Source organism: Elgaria multicarinata, chromosome 5 (assembly GCF_023053635.1).
Source record: "Elgaria multicarinata webbii isolate HBS135686 ecotype San Diego chromosome 5, rElgMul1.1.pri, whole genome shotgun sequence".
Lineage (NCBI taxonomy): Eukaryota > Metazoa > Chordata > Lepidosauria > Squamata > Anguidae > Elgaria > Elgaria multicarinata.
The window spans coordinates 74,571,443-74,590,268 of record NC_086175.1 but is presented as its reverse complement, the minus strand read 5'-3'; the positions used below and the strand labels follow the sequence as shown (position 1 = coordinate 74,590,268).

At 40.4% G+C, this 18,826-nt stretch overlaps 1 protein-coding gene across 1 annotated transcript in view; it reads left to right on the top strand.

Moving 5' to 3' along the window:
* LOC134399511 (trifunctional purine biosynthetic protein adenosine-3-like) overlaps positions 1-18,826 on the top strand; it is a 39,264-nt gene that overhangs the window by 7,212 nt on the left and 13,226 nt on the right. Inside the window, exons 3-15 of the mRNA XM_063127575.1 lie at positions 195-290; positions 1,808-1,982; positions 4,228-4,339; positions 5,776-5,844; positions 7,372-7,497; positions 8,973-9,060; positions 9,746-9,831; positions 10,724-10,892; positions 11,697-11,928; positions 13,414-13,505; positions 15,335-15,444; positions 15,977-16,175; positions 17,859-18,110. Of these exons, the coding sequence (XP_062983645.1) occupies positions 195-290; positions 1,808-1,982; positions 4,228-4,339; positions 5,776-5,844; positions 7,372-7,497; positions 8,973-9,060; positions 9,746-9,831; positions 10,724-10,892; positions 11,697-11,928; positions 13,414-13,505; positions 15,335-15,444; positions 15,977-16,175; positions 17,859-18,110 (1,806 nt within the window). The remainder of the gene's footprint in view (positions 1-194; positions 291-1,807; positions 1,983-4,227; positions 4,340-5,775; positions 5,845-7,371; positions 7,498-8,972; positions 9,061-9,745; positions 9,832-10,723; positions 10,893-11,696; positions 11,929-13,413; positions 13,506-15,334; positions 15,445-15,976; positions 16,176-17,858; positions 18,111-18,826) is intronic.

Genomic DNA, 18,826 nt, shown 5'->3' with positions numbered 1-18,826 from the left:
GCACTGATTTTAGGAATCAGGTCACCTAATTTTACCTGTATTTCAGTCCCATCTGTTTGAGTGGAGCCTTCCATTTTTTAAAAATTAGCCTGATTGATTGATTGATCGATAGCATGATTCTTCTCCCCTCTTGGGGTACCATAAAATATTTTCTATATAAGGTTGTCAATTATTTATCTTTATTTCCATTTCAGCTGTTTTAATTAGCAACCATACCATCCTTGCCCAGTTCTGCAAAGATCATAACATTGGATTTGTGATTGCTGGACCAGAAGCTCTGCTTGCAGCCGGTAAGGTTAGAACAACTCACAAAGCCAAGAGGTTGCTTCTAGATCAAATATTAAAAGCCCAGTCTTGGATAACGGAGGCAAGGAACCCAGTATTTGATACACAGCTGAATGGAGAGCAGAAGGGATTTAGGGTGGTGTTTTGGCAACTTCTGTTGCCAACTGCAGAAGTTCTTTTTAGGATATTCAGGACACAATGAACACACTAATGGGTGAAGCAAAGAGATTTATTAGCAAGAACAAGTTTATTAAGGCATAAAACAAAACAATACAGAACCTCAGCACATGCCAAGCTGGATGGGTGATGTCATGCAACACGGACTGTAAGCCACAGTGGCACCAGGGTAAACCTCCTGTATAGATGGGCCCAACATCTCTTCTGCCACTGAGAACCCTGGCACCTTATCAGATCAAGATAAGATCAGCATCTTATCAGATCAAGATAAAATGAGAGCCCAAAATGGCCTCTGGTTACACAGTACCCGTCCGGCTTGGCATGTGCTGAGGTTCTGTATTATTTTGTTTTACGCTTTAATTAGCTTGCTCTTGCTAATAAATCTCTCTTACCCCCTTCCTTTGGTGTGCTTACTGCATCCAGAATATCCTAAAAAGAAGCATTGCCCCTGGCAAAACAGCTGGATGAGTTTTTGCAACATGCACCAGCTTCTTGTCCGTTGTTCTGAAGCTCCGGACTGATCAGTCCCTGCTGATATCCCTGCAGGGAATCAGACATATGCCTATAACAGCAATGCAGTGCTCTTCAGTGTGTTGGACTACAGTGCCTATCATAGCCAGTCAGCCCCCATGGTTAGCTCTGGCTGGGGTGATAGGAGTTGTAGTCCAACACATCTGGAGGGCACCAGGTTGGGAAACACCAGCCCATAACACTTAGGAACATGATCTAAAGACTGTTTTGCTGAACGAAAGTAAAGATCATAGTTAGTATCCACTGAAAGGCCAATTTTTTTATGAACTTTGTCCAGTTCCATTTTTTAAAGCCACCTGAGCTGAAGGTGGTGTGATAAAGGCATCATCTCTTGTTTCTAAACTAAACCCCCTACAGTTTCTTCCGGTTTCCTTCATATTGATGATCTGCACACTGATCATTTATATATATATATACACATACATACATACATACATACACACACACACACACACACACACACACACACACACACACACCAGAGGGGGTGGGTGAAATAGTAATAAGAGAGCCAATGTGGTGTAGTGGTTAAAGTGTTGAACTGGGAGTCAGGAGGTCCAGGTTCTAGTCCCCACTCAGCCATGGAAGCTCACTGGGTGACTTTGGGCCAGTCACTGACTCTAAGCCCAACCTACCTCACAGGGTTGTTGTTGTGAGGATAAAATGGAGAGGAAGAGGATTATGTATGTCACCTTGGGTTCCTTGGAGGAAAAAAAGGCGGGATATAAATGTAATAAATAGAACAGAATAGAAATAATAAGAAGTTATATTGCACAGAATATTTTGTCTGAGTCTTTCAGTATTTCATCATTAGGAATTGTCGATAACTTGGAAGCTGCTGGAGTGAGATGCTTTGGCCCTACAGCCAAGGCAGTGCAGTTGGGAACAAACAGACATTTTGCTAATGTCTTTCTTGATCAGCACGAAATCCCCACAGCAAGATGGAAGGCATTTTCCAATCCTCAAGAAGTTTCCACCTTTATTAATAGGTAAGTGTTATTTTCCTGCTAGCGGATTAATAATTGGCTGCTCTTTAGATAACTTTATCATATTGGGATTTTTGTGTCTGCAAGTATACAAATTGGCAAGGACCCCCAAAATATTTTTAAGGGTTTGGGGGATGGACTCAAGGTGCTCAAGATGTGATGAAAGTACTCCTTGGACATATTTTACATCTGCTTTTATGGAAGAGTAATATAGTTATATGCAAACACATTCATTATTGAAATATATATATGTATAGGATTGGGCAGTACACTTATAAGCCTACTCTAAATAGGTGCAATATTAAATGCTACATCTAAAAGGGATTCGAACTGTGCTGAAAATATACCGTTGATTAATATTATAGAATGACTGTTGTAAAGCCCATGTTGCCATGGGCACTAGTAGTCCTGCTCCTTTCCTGCTTCTTTGCCCTTCAGTCCACCACATCATGAATAATGCAACTATGGCTCATGCATAGGGAATACCCTCTCTGAAATTGGCATGTGGCACAGTGCAACACAGCCCTAGCCCTGCCCCTCCCTCACACTCCCCAATTGGCCACCACCCTTCCCCCTCCCTGCTGGCGGTAACAGCCTACCATGCAGCTGTAGCTGGGGCCCGCCTTCGTGCCACACTGACTGGCCAAACAGGGCTGTCTGTCATCCCACTGGTGGAGGGCTTCTCTGTCTGCTTGGCACGGAGGAAATTAGTTGCTATTAAAGCTCAAGCTTTAGAACTTTCAATTTTATTTGCAGTTCTACACTGCTCAAGCTTCAGTGTAAAACAAAATGATCAAAATCGGCCTGGTAGATCTCGAGTAATAAGCCTTACACTATTGTATTCTTATATAAGATAGAAGATCTAGAACTTCAGCCTCTCTACTGTCAACATTAGCTTTGTCTTCCTCTCCCACTTTATGCATTAGCTTTTCTCAACTGATCTCCTTCCTCCACAGCTCAACTCTGCTCTCAAAACACAGCAAACTAGGCACCTCAGTCCTACGGTGCTTCCAGACAAGGCTTTTTGTTTGTGCAATTGCCCAGCCAAGGGGGGCCTCTTATGAATCACCAAAAAAAGAAGAAATGTATCACCCCAAAATAGGCCCAAAGAGAACAGTAATTTGCATAAAATGTGCATTATATGCATAGATGCAATTTTAGAACTAATTATTATAGTTTAAATAGAAATGCAGTACATCAGACCATAGTGTGGCAGAACGGTGGCCATGTGACCTATGTGTCTGCCTGCTGTTCAGGTGATATCAATGAGCAGCAGTTCTTGCGTTTCTTTATTTTTAAATCAGAATTGGACCGGACAGCCCTATACATAGAGGACTGTTGCCTGGCAGCCTGTCAAACAGAGAACTGTCCTCTGTAAGAGAAGACACCTGGCCACCCTAGCTCATTCCTGGAACTTTACCAGGGTTCCAGATAGCATCTCTTCCCACTTGTAAACCTTCCACGTTTTCTCACCGCTCCTTCTGTCTTCTTTCTTGCCAGAAAAAAAATCTGTTAAGAAAAATCAGACAGAATAGTTTCTCAGTGTATTTTGATTGGCAGTGCTAGGAGGCCTCTGTCTGGAAGCAACCCTAGAGAACAGGCTGCCCTTGCTCTCTCTCTCCTGATATGAACATCAGGTATTGATTACAACAGTAGTCAGTTTTTTTGCTTTATCTCTCTGACAATATCGGGAGGGTGGGGGCAGCGGCATCTCTAGCCTCCTCTGCCCCACACCAGCTTCTAGAACTGTCTGTATGTTGAACATAAATACAAATCTTTTGATTCTTTCCAAGTCTCGAAAACAAAGTCCAATTGGTATAGCATGTATGCATGTGCCGAAATTGCTATATGTGTGAAGTGGTATGAAAATCGCTCAGCAAAATAGTGTTAAATTAAATAGTGTAAAAAAAAAAGTTAAATTAATATGTGAACAGTGGGAAAGAATTAGTGCAGAAAAGTTGCTCTCTAAAAACCAGGAGTTCAGTGAATCACTGTTTTTCTTCAAACGCAAACCTGCCCATACATCTGTATTTGATTTGGAAATACATTTGCTCCTAACTAATGAAGTCACACAAGGTGGATCAGGACTGTAATGATTCTGTGGCAGGTAGGCCTGATACTGATGTTGGCTGGGTTAAATTACTATTCTATCTATGTGAAATGTAGCATTGTTTTAAAGAGAGAGGGACATTGACAATGTACTATAAATCCGTGATTGTCCTCTGAAGTGCTATATCTTCATTTAAAGTGCAGATTTTCCTGCATTGGTGGTAAAGCCTTGTGGCTTTGGTCCTAGAAAGGAAGTAATTCTTGCATCCAGCAGAGAAGAAGCCTGCAAGGCAGCACAAGAAATTCTGCAGGTGATTCTGTGTTTAGCCATTGTTTACTTTATTTCGGTTTATCAGCTTTAAGTAAGGGAAAGTCGTGCAACCCAACTCTGAAGAGTTGGGTTGCTGTATTTCAGAGAGATCAGTGACCAAAATCAGTTATGAAACATGTTCAGTTTTGTGATGTATATGCCATATTTTGTATATGTTCATTATATTGAGCTGACATTCATAGCTGGGCCTCATCTAAAATTATTCTTGATTTTGATTTGAGGTGTTCTGGCTTTAGTATCTTGAGCATCCGTTAGGGAACGAAAGGTAGGATAATAATAATAATAATAAATAATAATAATAATAATAATAATAATAATAATAATAATAATAATAGGAAAAGTGAAACAAACAAGATTTCTTAGAACTGAGAAAAGTAGATTGTACTCAGAAAGACTAAAGACCAATCTACCTCCCATCTAAGTGGATATGCATCAGCCAAATGTCTGCCCAAGAGTATCAGTCAGTTTAATTATTGGTACATTCAGAAACACAATGTGGTACAGCTGTCCTGGACTATGCCATTTCCAAATGCAGGAGATAATACCCCAACATGTTTGAATCTCTCCCATGTGAAATACTCTATTTGTGGAAAGCTAACATCTCAAGGAGAAGGGTTTTAGCTAAGCTTTCCCGTTGCTGCTGCTGCTGTTGTAGTTACCATTGTTTTATGGGCATGGATTTTTTAAATTTGTTTTTTATGCAGGGAGAATTCAAACATGTAATCGCCGACTGGTATTCTGAAGAGGTACAGCCCTCCTGGGAAGGCTTATAGTGCTCCTTCGGGCTGTGTAAATCATCTCCCAGTCAAACAAATGTTTTAATAAAATAAATAAATAATTAAATAAATATGCATATTCTGATGTACACAGTCTCTGTATATTGTGATATGTGGATGTATGTACCTTTAAGAGGCCTACATATATGATTTAACCTGCAAATCACACCTTACTGAACAAATTCTCAGGGATTTATTTATTACATTTATATACCGCTCCATAGCTGAAGCTCTCTGGGTGGTTTACAAAGGTGAAAAACAGTGAACATTAAAAACAAATATACAAAAATTTAAAACCATCAAAAGCATAAAAACAACAATATCCATTTAAAACAACTATTCTGGGTTCAGTTAAAAAAGTCAGCATATGTTGTTAACTGCCTGGGAGAAGAGAAAAGACCTGACCTGTCGCCGAAAAGATAACAATGTTGGCGCCAGGCGAACCTCGTCGGGGAGATCGTTCCATAATTGGGGGAATTGACTGGTGTAGCACTTGAGTTCAATATATATTATGCAAATATTTACACATGGAGCAAAAACAGTGACTATTTGTATAGGAAATGATCTAAAGATAGCTTTTTCATTAAAAAGGAAAGATAGAAAGAAGATTTGACCAGAGGATGTCATATTTATAATGCAGGACAACATTTTTGGAGACAACCGAAAGACAGTTATCATAGAAGAGCGTCTTAAAGGGGAAGAGTTCTCTGTACGTATTTCAGTAAAGAACATGGTCAAACTTACCTAATTTGTTTGGATTGTTCATACATTATCTACAAAGCTTAATTTGATTTCTCAACATAAACAGAGTTTACATAGCCCTTAACACAATGCTGGGCACAAAATTAGTGTTAAGCATTTCTCGTAGTATTTTATAATAGTTCCCAGTGTGGTATGGTGGACAATGTGTTGGAGTGGGAACCCAGATCTCCCATTCTGCCATAAAGCTTGCTGGGTGACCCTACTCCAGTCTCTTTATCTTAGCCTAACCAACCTCATAAGATTGTCATGTGGATAAAATAGGGGGCTATGAGATCCTTGGAGGAAGGGCTGGTTAAATTTCAAGGGGACCACAAAACATGCAGAATAAATAGGTTGCTACTCACATAACGAAGCACTTGGAGAGATACTGATTTGACCACTCCTGCATGATAAGAACTTTTAGCATTTAAAAGAGGCCCAGGTGAAGGGGTTTATGGTGTATCTGACCTGTCCATCATTTTTTTAACATGCAGTAAGCCTTGTTACACAGTCATTATGATTTTCATTGAAGGATACTGAGGGGTTTGTATACAGCCCTTTTCAGAGTAGAACAGAAGGCAGGATTATCAGGGTCAGCATCTTCCATAGCAGAAGACACAGAAATGTGTCTACTCTGGATTGATTTCATTTTCTTTATTGTCAAGCAATTTGTAAGAACTACTGTATAGCAGCTTTCCCTAACCTGGTGATCTCCAGATGTGTTGGACTATAGTCCCAGCATCCACAACCAGCACAGTCTAACACATCTGGAGGGCACGAGGGGTGGGGAAAGCTGTTATATAAACTTCTCTTCCACCTGCCCCCCACCCAGGAACTTTTCAGAAAGGAAAGTAGATCTGGTGGGGGCTTGTGGATGGAAGAGGTTAAGAAGCAGTGACTCAGTTCACATGATTATGTGGCTTATTTCCCTAACCATGCGTGCCGGTCAGATTTGCCTCATTACCCTTGCTGGTGCAGCTTGCCATGTTGTCCAGACCTGGATGCAAGACTTGTTTGAGGGAGCAGCAATCCTCAAATGATGGTTTATTTGAGGATTGCTACCCACCAATCAAGTCATACCATCTGGGTTCAGATGAGCCGTGCCAGTGAGGGTAATTAGGCAAATCTTGAAAATAACCCCCCCCCCCCCCCGGGCAGATTTCCATGATAGCTCTGAGGGAAAATAAGCCAGCTTGGCTTATTTCCCTCAGAGCTATCATGGAAATCTGCCCAATGAGAGGAAGGAGAATAGTTTGCCAACTTTTTACATGGCCACCAAAGCTATGCACTTCGCAGCAGTTTGATCTGCAACAATGAGCAGGTGATAATGTTCACCTCCCTGCTGCAAAAACTTCTGCTGATTTCTGCAGATCAAGCTCCTCTTAAAGTCACAGCTGCAAAAGTGGATTGAGCAGTTGGCAATCCTATGCATGTTACTAAGTGATTTTTGTTCTTCATCTACCATGCCCCTTGTTTTCTTTCATTTTCCTCACAGTTCTTATGCTTTGTGGATGGAGTCACTTTTGCTGCCATGCCACCAGTCCAGGTCCAGAGGCGACTCTTAGATGGAGACGAAGGTCCAAGCACTGTTGGAATGGGAGCTTATGGACCTTTACCTCAGGTACAAAAGTTTTTTTTTTTGCATGGCCTATTTAGGATTTCATTGGATAAAGCTCATATGCCAAGACACCCTGTTTTCTGGAAGTCAGAGAGTCTGTTTTCTGAGTAATGTTGTGTGTGTTATATTTTTAGCCTTTCTGGGAAAGCCATGATGCCTATTGACTTTTTTTTTTTTTTAATAAAAGAAGATGACATTATCGAGATACTAATAGGTCAGTGGTCTATAGTCTAGCCTATCTTGTATTGCACAGTCACACTCACAACCACAGAAGCTGGTATTGTGTGTTAAATATAACAACCTGATGATCTCCTTTCCTTGTTTTTCTATTCAAAAAAACTTTCGGGTCCCTAAGATTGCAGGGGTAAACATGAAAGTGGATGTACAATATTTGTATATTTATTATTAACATTTAGATATTGTATATTTATTATTAACATTTAGATATTGCCTTATCTACTAAAAAGCCATCAAGACTGTGTACAATAATTAAAATAATGACAATAAAAACAAGAACATTAAAAACAGTAAAAGCATTAAAACTACGAATTTTAAAATCCCAAATTAAAAAGATACCAGTTGAAAATACCAGGGAAAATTTCAACAGATGAAGGGTGAGGGCACTAAGCTGTGGTCGAGGGTAAGGCTTCAGTGTCCTGCATAGCTCTTTGCCCTTCTGTATGGCTAGCAAAATTTGAATAAATTTTTATTACAAGAAAATAAATTGACTTAATACATGTAATCAGCTATTAATGTGAGGACATTATTGCCTGACAGGGAGATAAAATCAGATGGTTCTGCAGCATTAGCAATAATAATAGATATTGTGGTAGCTGTAGTAGTGCATTGACCAATTATCAACCTTTTCTAAAAAAAATTAAGCTCCATCACACTGGGGGTTAACTACCTTCACTCATTCCTCAGTTACTTCCTCTTTTCAAAAGAGGAAGTACCCAATGAGCACGAGGCCCATTGAGTCCGCTGCTCTAATGGCGCTGCTTCTCCTGCACACAGCAGGCGAGAGCAGCAATTCTGAGTTTAAAAAATCACCGTACTTAATGAGGTTTTGTTGTTGTTGCGCAAGGAAGGCCAGAAGGGGTGGAAGGCATGCAGGAGGCATACAACATCTTGTGAGGGACCTGAGTAACGAGTGTGCAATAAAACGCTAGTTGGATGGAGCTTATTGTTGGCTGTAAAGGATATTATTGCTGTGTTGTTGTTGCGGCTGTTGTTGTTGTTTTAAATTGCACAATGGAATGGTCCACAAGCAACATTCTGCAAAATAACATCTTGATTATATCATCAATATAATTGCTTCATTTTAAATTGTAAACTATTTTTAGTTTAACAAGTTACTCTAGCAAGTCTAAGGTGCATTCTGTTCTGTCATAGACTACAATGCTCTACGTGAATTTTTACACTGGGGAATGACCTATCATAGAGAATTCTCAGCATCTCCATTTCCCATTGCTTCTTAGATTTCTGAAGTTCTTCTAGAAAAAATTAAAGGCACACTCCTTCAACACATTCTCGACAGCATGAAGCAAGAAGGCATGTCATATGTAGGTAAGAGCTCACACTCAATATGATATTCCTTAAGCATTATGATTTGTACTGTAGATTATTCTCATATGTGATACTACTTTGTGCTATGTTTCTGGATTGCTTTATGTATTAGATGCTCAGTATATTGAAAACCGCTGTTCCTGTCTTCTCCGTGTAAGTAGGTTCTTACGAGTCTCATTTCATAAATGACTGGTTTTGCACCAATAATCTTGCAGATGTGTTATGTTTCACTTCAGTTTATACTTTAGCCTAGCTGTATGCTGTGATATATTTACAGTGCAATCCAAAGCATGTCTACTCAGAAGTATGTCCCACTGAGTTAAATAGGACTTACTCACTGGGAAGGTATGCAGCCTCAATGGGACCTGTAATGGAATAATACATTTTCTCTCTTATATGTGCCTGATGTTCCATCTCTCTCTGTGTATATTGGAGATGTGAAAGTCTGCATAAGCTGCTTTGCTTTGCCACTGGAAGGTTAACTTCGCAGGTGTTGCTCTTAATAGAAAGGAATCTGTAATCTACTGGGGCATGGAAGCCTGAGTAAGTAGTCCACTCCTGCGACCTACAAGCAAAGAGGAAATATTACATATACGATACCCACACAGAGACGCTGTAAATAGACACAGATATAATTTATTAACTTCTATAATTCTCTTAATTCTTTTCTTTTTTCCGCATTTAGGTGTGCTGCAAATAGAATTAATGCTTACCAAAGATGGTTTAAAAGTCTTAAGCTTTGACTGCCATTTTGGTGACCCTGAGTGCCAGGTAAGGCAGAGAATCACCGAGCCAAAAAATTAATATTTTGGACTGGATGTCAATTCTGCTGTGGTAATGCAGTGTTATTGCTTGTAGTGCTGCACTAGCATTATGAATTGACTAAGAGGAAGCTAATGTGACACAGTGGCTGGACTGATTCAGCCTAGTCACTGTGTTACACTCTAGCTTCTTTTTGGTCAAGTTTACAGTGCCTAGTGCAGCTTCAGTAGTAGTCAGGTGCTGATTTGATAGCTCCTGCCTGCTGAGAACTCAGAACCAAGAACCATGGAGTTCCTAGTTCAAAATTTCCTTTCGTCATGAAAGAATTTTCCTTCTCCCTTGACACTTCATATTCTTAAGCAAGTTAAGGAAAATTCAGATAATATATGTAAAGCGCTTTGAACACTCTAAAAGTAATGCATAGTTAATGATCACTTACATTTCCCCTTGTTGTTCTGTCTGCATTGCAGACATCTGTAATACCAAGATGTTACAAACCATAAAAAAATCCTTTTCTTTACCAGAATCAATTATCCCTAAAATTACATAATGTATTGCTGCTACCTCTATTTACCTCTATTTACAAAATGGATAACAAATGCTAAGATATGAAGGCATTAGGAGAAATATAAGTAAAGGTGCAGGTTCTGTGCATATTTAGACCAAAATGTCTTATAGATCCCAGCATCCCTCCAGCCAGCCATGCTGGGAGTTGTAGGGCTTTTTTCCCTGTGTAAACAAGCATAAGATTATGCCTTAAGTGTTTGTTTCTGTTTTGTAATAACTAAGCTAATTTTCACTGCTTTTTAGAAACAAAAATAATACCTTGAATTTTAAAATGCAATAGTTATTGCATAGTCATTTAAATACCCACATTTGCCTGCTATGTTCACTTTTGCAGGTAGTTCTTCAGCTTCTTGAAAATGATCTTTATGAAGTGATCCAAGCCGCTATTGACGGCAGCCTCAGCAATTTCATTTTGGCTTGGTCAGATAATTGTACTACTGTGTCAGTTGTCATGGCAAGTGAAGACTATCCAGGTTGCTCTAATAAGGGCAATGAGATCACTGGTAATTCTTGGGTTCTGTCTGTTTCTATTGCAAGACACAACCAATAACTCATTTGATGTTTTTCTTCTTGTCAAGGAAAAAATACCTCAATAAGTACCTCTAGTAATTTAAATTATTTACCATATCTGCAATTCTGTTCACATTTGCTTGTGAGTAAGCACCACTGAAATCAGTGGGAAATAAAACTGGATAGTTCATATATCTTGTCAAGAGAGATATTGTCAACAGAGACAATATCAATAACAGAGATATTGTCAACAGAGACATTGGTCTTCCTCACACATGCAAAATAAGCCACACACATGACTAGCCACTCATGGAAGCTTGCAGACCCTTTTGATGATGTTGTTAACCTCTCGCATGTTTCCCATGCCTTCCTCTGGTAATTCCATTGTAAATAAACCCTGGATATCCCGATTCTGCTGCAATATCACAAGATTTCCTACCATGTGCAGCTGAAGTTGTGCTACAGAGCCCCCATTAGAGGGCACTGACCCATTAAGTGTTATAAGCACTGAGAGGAAGGAGGTTTTCAATTATAGACCACGTGGTCACCCATCCCCGCCCATGTAATGCAGCCCATTACAATTGCGCTAGAAAGGCAGGAAGCAAAGCCCTGGCAAGGCAACATGATTTCCCCTTAATCTGAAGAAGCCCATTCAGAACAACATATGACGTGGGGGGTGGTTTCTATTGGAAATCGGAATCTCTTTCATTATGAAGTGTGCAAACTGGCAATACAACTACCCACATCTATATTCTGAAACTAATAATGGAGCCAATTTTCTATTTTGCTTTTTGTAGGGCTCGTTCGGGCAAAAGAGCTAGGCTTGGAAGTCTTCCATGGAGCTACTATAATGAAGGATAACAAAGTATTGATTCATGGAGGCAGAGTTCTTACAGTAACAGCTGTCCAGCAGGACCTCACATCAGCACTTGAAGATGCCTACAAAGGACTAGCAGCCATTTATTTTCCAGGTGCTACGTACAGAAAAGACGTTGGGTATCAGGCTATGAAGTTCTTCAGTCAGGCTGTGTATGTAAACAAAACACTGGCAGATAATGTGTGCTAATCCAACATTTCTGATTTTGTCCAGGTTTTTCTGAAAACTACCATCTTAGGCAAAAAGTGTTGTTGTTTTAATTTAATGCTGCTTTTCCACATAAGTATGCCTGAAGTAAGCAGAGTGCCACACAAAAATATATCATTAGAATATCCATATTAATGTAATACCTTTATTAGGCCAATCAAAAGATTGCAGAAGATGTGCAAGCTTTTGAGATCTCCAGTTCTCATAATCAGGCAAGATGTTACAAAAAGCAGGTTTGGTGGGGCGAATGGGGAGGAGAAAAAAACTGGCATGTTGATGAAGTCACAGTGTGCAGCATCAAACATTATCCTCAGCTAGGTTAGAACGAAGACTGTCTAGTTTATCTCTGTGATCCTCTGGCAAAAGGGACCTATGGGCTTTGCCCAGTATGGAAACACATCTGAGTAACAGCAGGATTTTAAGAACATAAGTGCCATGCTGGATCAGACCAAGGGTCCATCTAGTTCAGCACTGTGTTCACACAGTGGCCAACCCAACAAAGCAGGACATGGTGCAACAGCACCCTCCCACCAATGTTCCCCAGCAACTGGTGCACACAGGCTTACTGCCTCAGATACTGGCAGACAAGCTTACTGCACACAGGCTTACTGCCTTGGATACTGGTGGAATTTTTTTTTTTTTTTAAAAAATTCAAAATGGGGGAAACCAACATTTTCCCTTTCCTTGTTCTCAGTTACTCTATGGGCAGCTCCAGGTCCAATCTTGTAACCATCAGATGACCCGCAGAGCCTAATTTGAATGTCTGCAGACCCCTCCTCTCCAACTTCAACTTGACTCTCTGAACATACAGGCACTGTGACTTCATCATCAAATCAGTTTCCCCCCTCTCCATTCCCCCCCCCCCCCCCGCTCACTAAACCTGCTCTTTGTAATATCTTGCCTGGTGAAGAGATCTGGTGACCTTGAAAGCTTGCATGTTTTTTAATGATCTTTTGGTTGGCCTAATAAAGGTAATACATGAATATGGATTTTGATTTTTTTTTCTTACCATCAACACTGCTACCTTTGCCTGTTCGTTTTTCTTATTATGACAGAGACCAATTCATTTCAAAACATAACAATCTAAATAAACAATTCATTTCATTAATACTCACATTACATTTTAAATTCATTACAGAATAAGCAATATCAATCAGTAAAACCCAATACCAATATTTAAAATACATAAATAATACAAGCAGTAACCAGTTCTCCAAAACTGCCAAATGCAAGAAATAGCAACCACATTTCTTTCAACATGCAGCAGATGTTGTCTCACATGCCCAATTCTCTTTCTGGGTCACTTCTAAAAAGCTCCAATGGCAACACTGAAATGATAGGAGAGTGATGTTCCTTGTCTTCCCCTGTGCTCTAGGTGTTCCTGCTACGTTTTAAACAATGACGTTTGTGATTTTTAAATTTTATTTTAGGAGCCCATATGAAGATAAAATTGCAAATTCTATAGCTTGCAGTGTCTTGGTTCAGCCACCTAAGCTACCAACTTCGAGTGGTTCCAAATCAGGTAAGAACAGGATGCACCAATTAACTGTCAAAAGATTTTGAACAAACTTTAATTTTCCAAATTTCTCCAATGTGAACCAAACAAAAGCTTTCTTCATTGTCCTTCATTATTCTGAGGTGTTTCTGTCCAGCTTTTTGCATGTGGGCAATTCTCATGCACAAAAAGAAGCAGGAGAATCCCCAGTGAGTAGGGCTGCAACATTTAATCCACTTAAGATGCAATCTTATGCATGTTTAGATAGAAAAAAAGTGCCACAACTCCCATGCGTGCTGGGGCATGCTGGGAGTTTTAGAGCTTCTCTGCATGACTGGTTTATTGCATGCTCATGATTGACCACTCACAGAAGTTTGTGAGCCCTCTACATGACGCCATCCATCTCGAGGATATCTCCTGTGCTTTCCCCCAATAATCATACTTCAAAAAAATGGGGATAATGCAGTATTTAATTATCACAGGATTTCCCCAGTGTAGTGCTATAATTCTCCCCATAGATGGCGCTGTTTCATTTAACAGAATAGCATTGCCCAGAAAGGAGGTTTTTAATTTAAAATCATGTGGTCGCTGCTGGTCACAGTCTAAAGCATCCTATAGTGAATTTGGAAAGACATGAGAAAAAGAAAGGCTGGTAAGGATGCTGCAGGTTTTTCCCTTAATGTAGAGATGCCCTTACTCCAACATATCTGGAGGGCACCAGTTTGGGGAAAGCTACCACAGGCCACATACAGTAACAAAAAGTCAGTGCAGAAATGTCAACAGGCTTCTTCTGTCCTAGCTTTACATATTGTAATTGCTGAATAGAATATGCAAACAGCTGTCTAGTTTGATATCATATTGCAAATTTGGGTGAACTTGAAATCTGCTGCTCAGCTTTCACCTTTTATTAGCATCAGTGGCAGCACCTGCTGTTTTCTGCTGGTGCTGGGAAAAATAGAATCTTAAAGAGAAACATGAAGATTTGAGTGACTGATCGGTAAATGTTTTTAGCAGCCTCACTGCTATATAGAAACTCAAGTATTTTTAAACAAGTAATTAATTTAACCTATCATAGAGATCAATGTCAAATTTGATCTCTTTAATGGGACACATGGGCGAATTGCCCTCATGTAATCTCCTTCCAGTAGAAATATGTTCCAGAAGTTGTTTTTACCTAATCTTTCTTACGATTCTTTGCTTGAGGCCACCCTCTAGTTCACATACAGTGGTGCTTACAGAAGTACAGTCCATCCACAGATACATCTTGGTGACAATTTTTTTCCATCGGCAGCAGCACAGGGTTCAGCCCCAACAATTACACTAGTTGGTTCTGGGTAGTTGCACGGAATTCATGGGTGTTGTTCATTACATTGTTCATAAGAATGTAGCCCCAGTTGTATCCCATGGAAACTTTATTGAATGTGAGAACTGCTCAGGGAACCACAGTAACCTCAGCAGTATGTGCTCCGAAAAGAGTTCCATGGTGGCTTATTAGATTGTGTGAACCTCTCTCACAATTTCAAACACGTTGTTTTCAAAGAGGCGGGTGACATACATAGTTTCAGTTATCAACGGAGAGACACACCACGTTATTTCCTATCAAATGATGCATAGGCTTGTGTGAATCAGATGTTTAAGGACTCAGAAGAGTAGCATCTCATCAAGTACATGAACCACAAGGATAAATGCTATTGCCCTGTCTATGTATTCTAGCCCTTTCCAGCAACCCACCCAACCCTGTGTCAGCAGTTGAGCTACGAGCAGGAGAACTGGCTAGGGAGGACAGTGATAAAGTTTTTAGTCCTCAGTGGAAATGCTGTTGTCCGTAGCGCCTTTGACTTTTATGTTCTTTGCAGGCAGCCATGGCCAGCAGGGGAGCATTTCTGCCTTCTTTGATTTGAGAGCATCTGGTTATCATGATCCCATTCTAGTAGCCCAAACGAAAGGCATTGGGACAAAACTGAAGGTAAACAGATGCATGCTCTTACTTACATTTGTGTTATTTGTACACAATCTTGTAATGAGATACTTACAAACCTACACCAGGATGAAATGACCTTTTCATGAACGCAAGAGTTACTTACACATAAATATCTCAAATCTTTTTCTGTTTTCGGGTTATATAGAACCTTTTTAGACTTGTGACCGATCATGCTGAATACAGCCAATCCTTATATGGCAACTCGCTATCATCTCAATGAACTTCTTCTTCTCCTTCTCCTCCTCTCTCCCCATCCTGCACCTTACTAGTATTTTTTTCCTGGTATCAGTTGCTCATTTGGAAAAAGACTCCAGTTTGGAATAAGACCATAACTTGAGATACTGCCTGTGGGTTCCATCCAATGTAGTATAAGTGGACGTCTGCTCACACTGCAAAACTTTCCCTTCTTTTCTTCTCCTATACATCAAGACTGGTGTCCGATACAGCCGAAAGTAATATTTTATAAAAGAGCAATGCAATTGTATTAAAAGTTAACTGAGTCACTTGCTCATTACAGATTGCCCAGCTGTGCAATAAGCATGACACGATTGGTCAAGACCTGGTTGCCATGTGTGTCAATGAACTCCTGGTCCAGGGAGCTGAGCCTCTCTTCTTCCTTGACCATTTTGCCTGTGGAAATCTGGATGCTGGAGTGGCTCAGGCAGTCACAGAGGGCATTGCTGAAGCTTGTGAGCTGGCAGGCTGTACTCTCCTCGGTATGACCACTTTTTCTCCTGACCCTTTTTGAAATCTCTCTCTTGTCTCCTAGTTGCTGTGAGTTTTATTGGTGGTGTAGCACACATTTCCAATTGCAAAATCTAGGTCTGAGCCAGAGGCTCTTCCAGATGGGAAAAAAGCCACACACAAAATCCCAGATAAAGATTGTCTAGATTTGGGCTGGCACCAGTGGTGTAGTGCCAAATTTAAAGTGCAGGCACTCATCATGACAGCCCTTATAGCTACACTCACAAAGAGAGCTTAAACATTCAGGCAGCAATGTTGATCCATATCAACCAGTTCTAGCAATTGTATCTTCAGCAGAAGTAGGTGTTCTGTAAAATGAATGGGTCTTAATTGCCCATTCAAGACCAAGTAGCAAAGTACTTTGTATTGCAACAAGGAACAATATATTGCTGCTAGTAAAATTCATTCCCCCCCAGCTACTGTGAAGATTGCAGCTAGGTCCAGACGAATAAGGAATTCTTCATGTCCCTGCCAATAATAATTTTAAAAATGCTGGTGTGGTGTCCCTGCAAGTCCTGGCTCCACTACACTAATGGCTGGTACTATCAATATTATGTCCCCATTCCATGGATGGGGACAAAGTAGGCATGCTGGGGGAGAAATAGCTATGCTGTCATCCCTCCCCCTCCTTATAAAAAAACCCCCTGCATGCTCTAATGCTGGATAGGGGAAGCCTTCCCTTCAGGTCATTAGTCCCAGCAAAATGTTGGTGTTATAGAGGCTGGGTTCAGACAACACAATAACCATTGGTGGTTTAAATAGTCAATGGTTGGTTATTTAACCCACCATGGGTTATCGTGTTGTATGGAGAAAGCTTTTTAACCAACAGTTGGTTATTTGGGTACAGAGTTGGCTATTTGAACCACCATTGATTATCGTGTTGTGTGGAGGGCACCGTTGGTTATTTCAGCAGCCACAGAGTTGCAAGGCAAAAGCGGTCAAAGCAGTGGCTGCTACTCTAGTCTAGCCAGCAGGATAAATTTTCAGCAGCAATGGATGATGGGATACTAGCGGGAGGACTGAGGGGGAGCGAGGGTGGGGGATGGGTGAGTCCTCAGCGTGGACTAATAGTCAACTCAATGCTGATCCTAATCCACACTATGGCTGATTATTATCATGTTGTGTGGGGAGCACCCCCTAGATAAACAACTGTCAAGTTGATTATCACCCTACTGTTGACTATTGTGTTGTCTGAATGCAGCCAAAGTTTGGTGCTATCTCAGACAGCCTGGCTCTCCTGCAGTTGGACATCAGATTAAGATTGGTGGTGAGATTAGGAAAAGTGTCTGTTCCATGCCATTTTTAATCAGGCCAGCTGTGAGATCTTGTGGGTTTTATCTGTGATTCGTGGTGCATCTGCATTCTGTTGTGTATATATGTGTGCAGGCTTCAGAGGCATTTCTTCTCCCTACTCCTAATATTTTTATTTTGTGCTTCTGCTAATCTTTATGAGTGTCCTTCTTCCCATTAAATCAGACATTAGGAAACATGTTCAAATTTACTATTATAGATAGTAAGATATGCGGATAACAACTATGTTTGTAACTGAACTAAGGATGTTGTTCATGTCTTCAATATTAGGCATATGTCTAGGGAAATCTAGTTCCATGAAATTTCAGGGGAATTACCATTGTTGGTTTCTCCCGCTTTCCTAGGAAGAGAGACCAATGAAATGTCTGCCAAACGTGTGCCTGGAGAATACAGCCTTGTTGGCTTTGCAGTTGGTGCTGTGGAACAAGGAATGAAGTTTCCACAGCAGGAGAGGATTGTCAGTGGGGATATCCTAATTGGAATAGCTTCTTCAGGCCTCCACAATCAAGGATTTGGTCTTGTGAGGAAGATTCTTTTAACATCATCCCTACACTATTACTCTCCAGTTCCTGGTGGATGTGGGCCCTATACTTTAGGTATATCCATACCTGCCATTTTCTTATTCTGAAAATTTCTTGGAAATAAATACCATTCAGCTATCAGCAAGTTAAAAATAATAATGCTGTATATAAGTGCCTGCTTTGCTTTATTACAGAGGTGGGGAATGTGTGACTGCTCAGGTGCTGTTGGACTGCAACTCTCATGAGCCCCAGCCACAATGGTGAAGGACGATGGAAGTTGTAGTTCAGCAACATCTGGAGGGTTCCATACCTCTGCTTTATTGGATCTCATTGTTGGGAGTCCTGAATTAGGACTGGTTTTTTGTGATTTCCATATCTTTGTACAAGCCTGCAAAACCTGGAAGAAACTGAAGACTCAGCATCAGTCAATCAGCTTAAAGGTCAAGTTTGCAGCTGGACTTTATTGAATTATTGGGATGATGCAAAAGTCTAATTGTCTTGCCATTGCCAATTAGTGGTTTCATCATTTGTTCAGGGAAGTGTATATAAAGAGAGTTTTGGAGCTTTGTAACCAGATTAAAATATTCTCTCTCTACTGCTGTGAGCCCTGCTGTAATCTGTATGACCAAGTGTGTGAGTATGTTGGTGTAAATTTGTATTGCCATAAACTGTGTTATTTTCTATCAGTAAAATACTTTATTTTTGTACCAAACAAAATAGACTCTGTCTTGAAGTTAATTTGGTCTTTGCTGACTTTCATAGTTAAGAACCGCTGCAACTCTGCTAGTTCA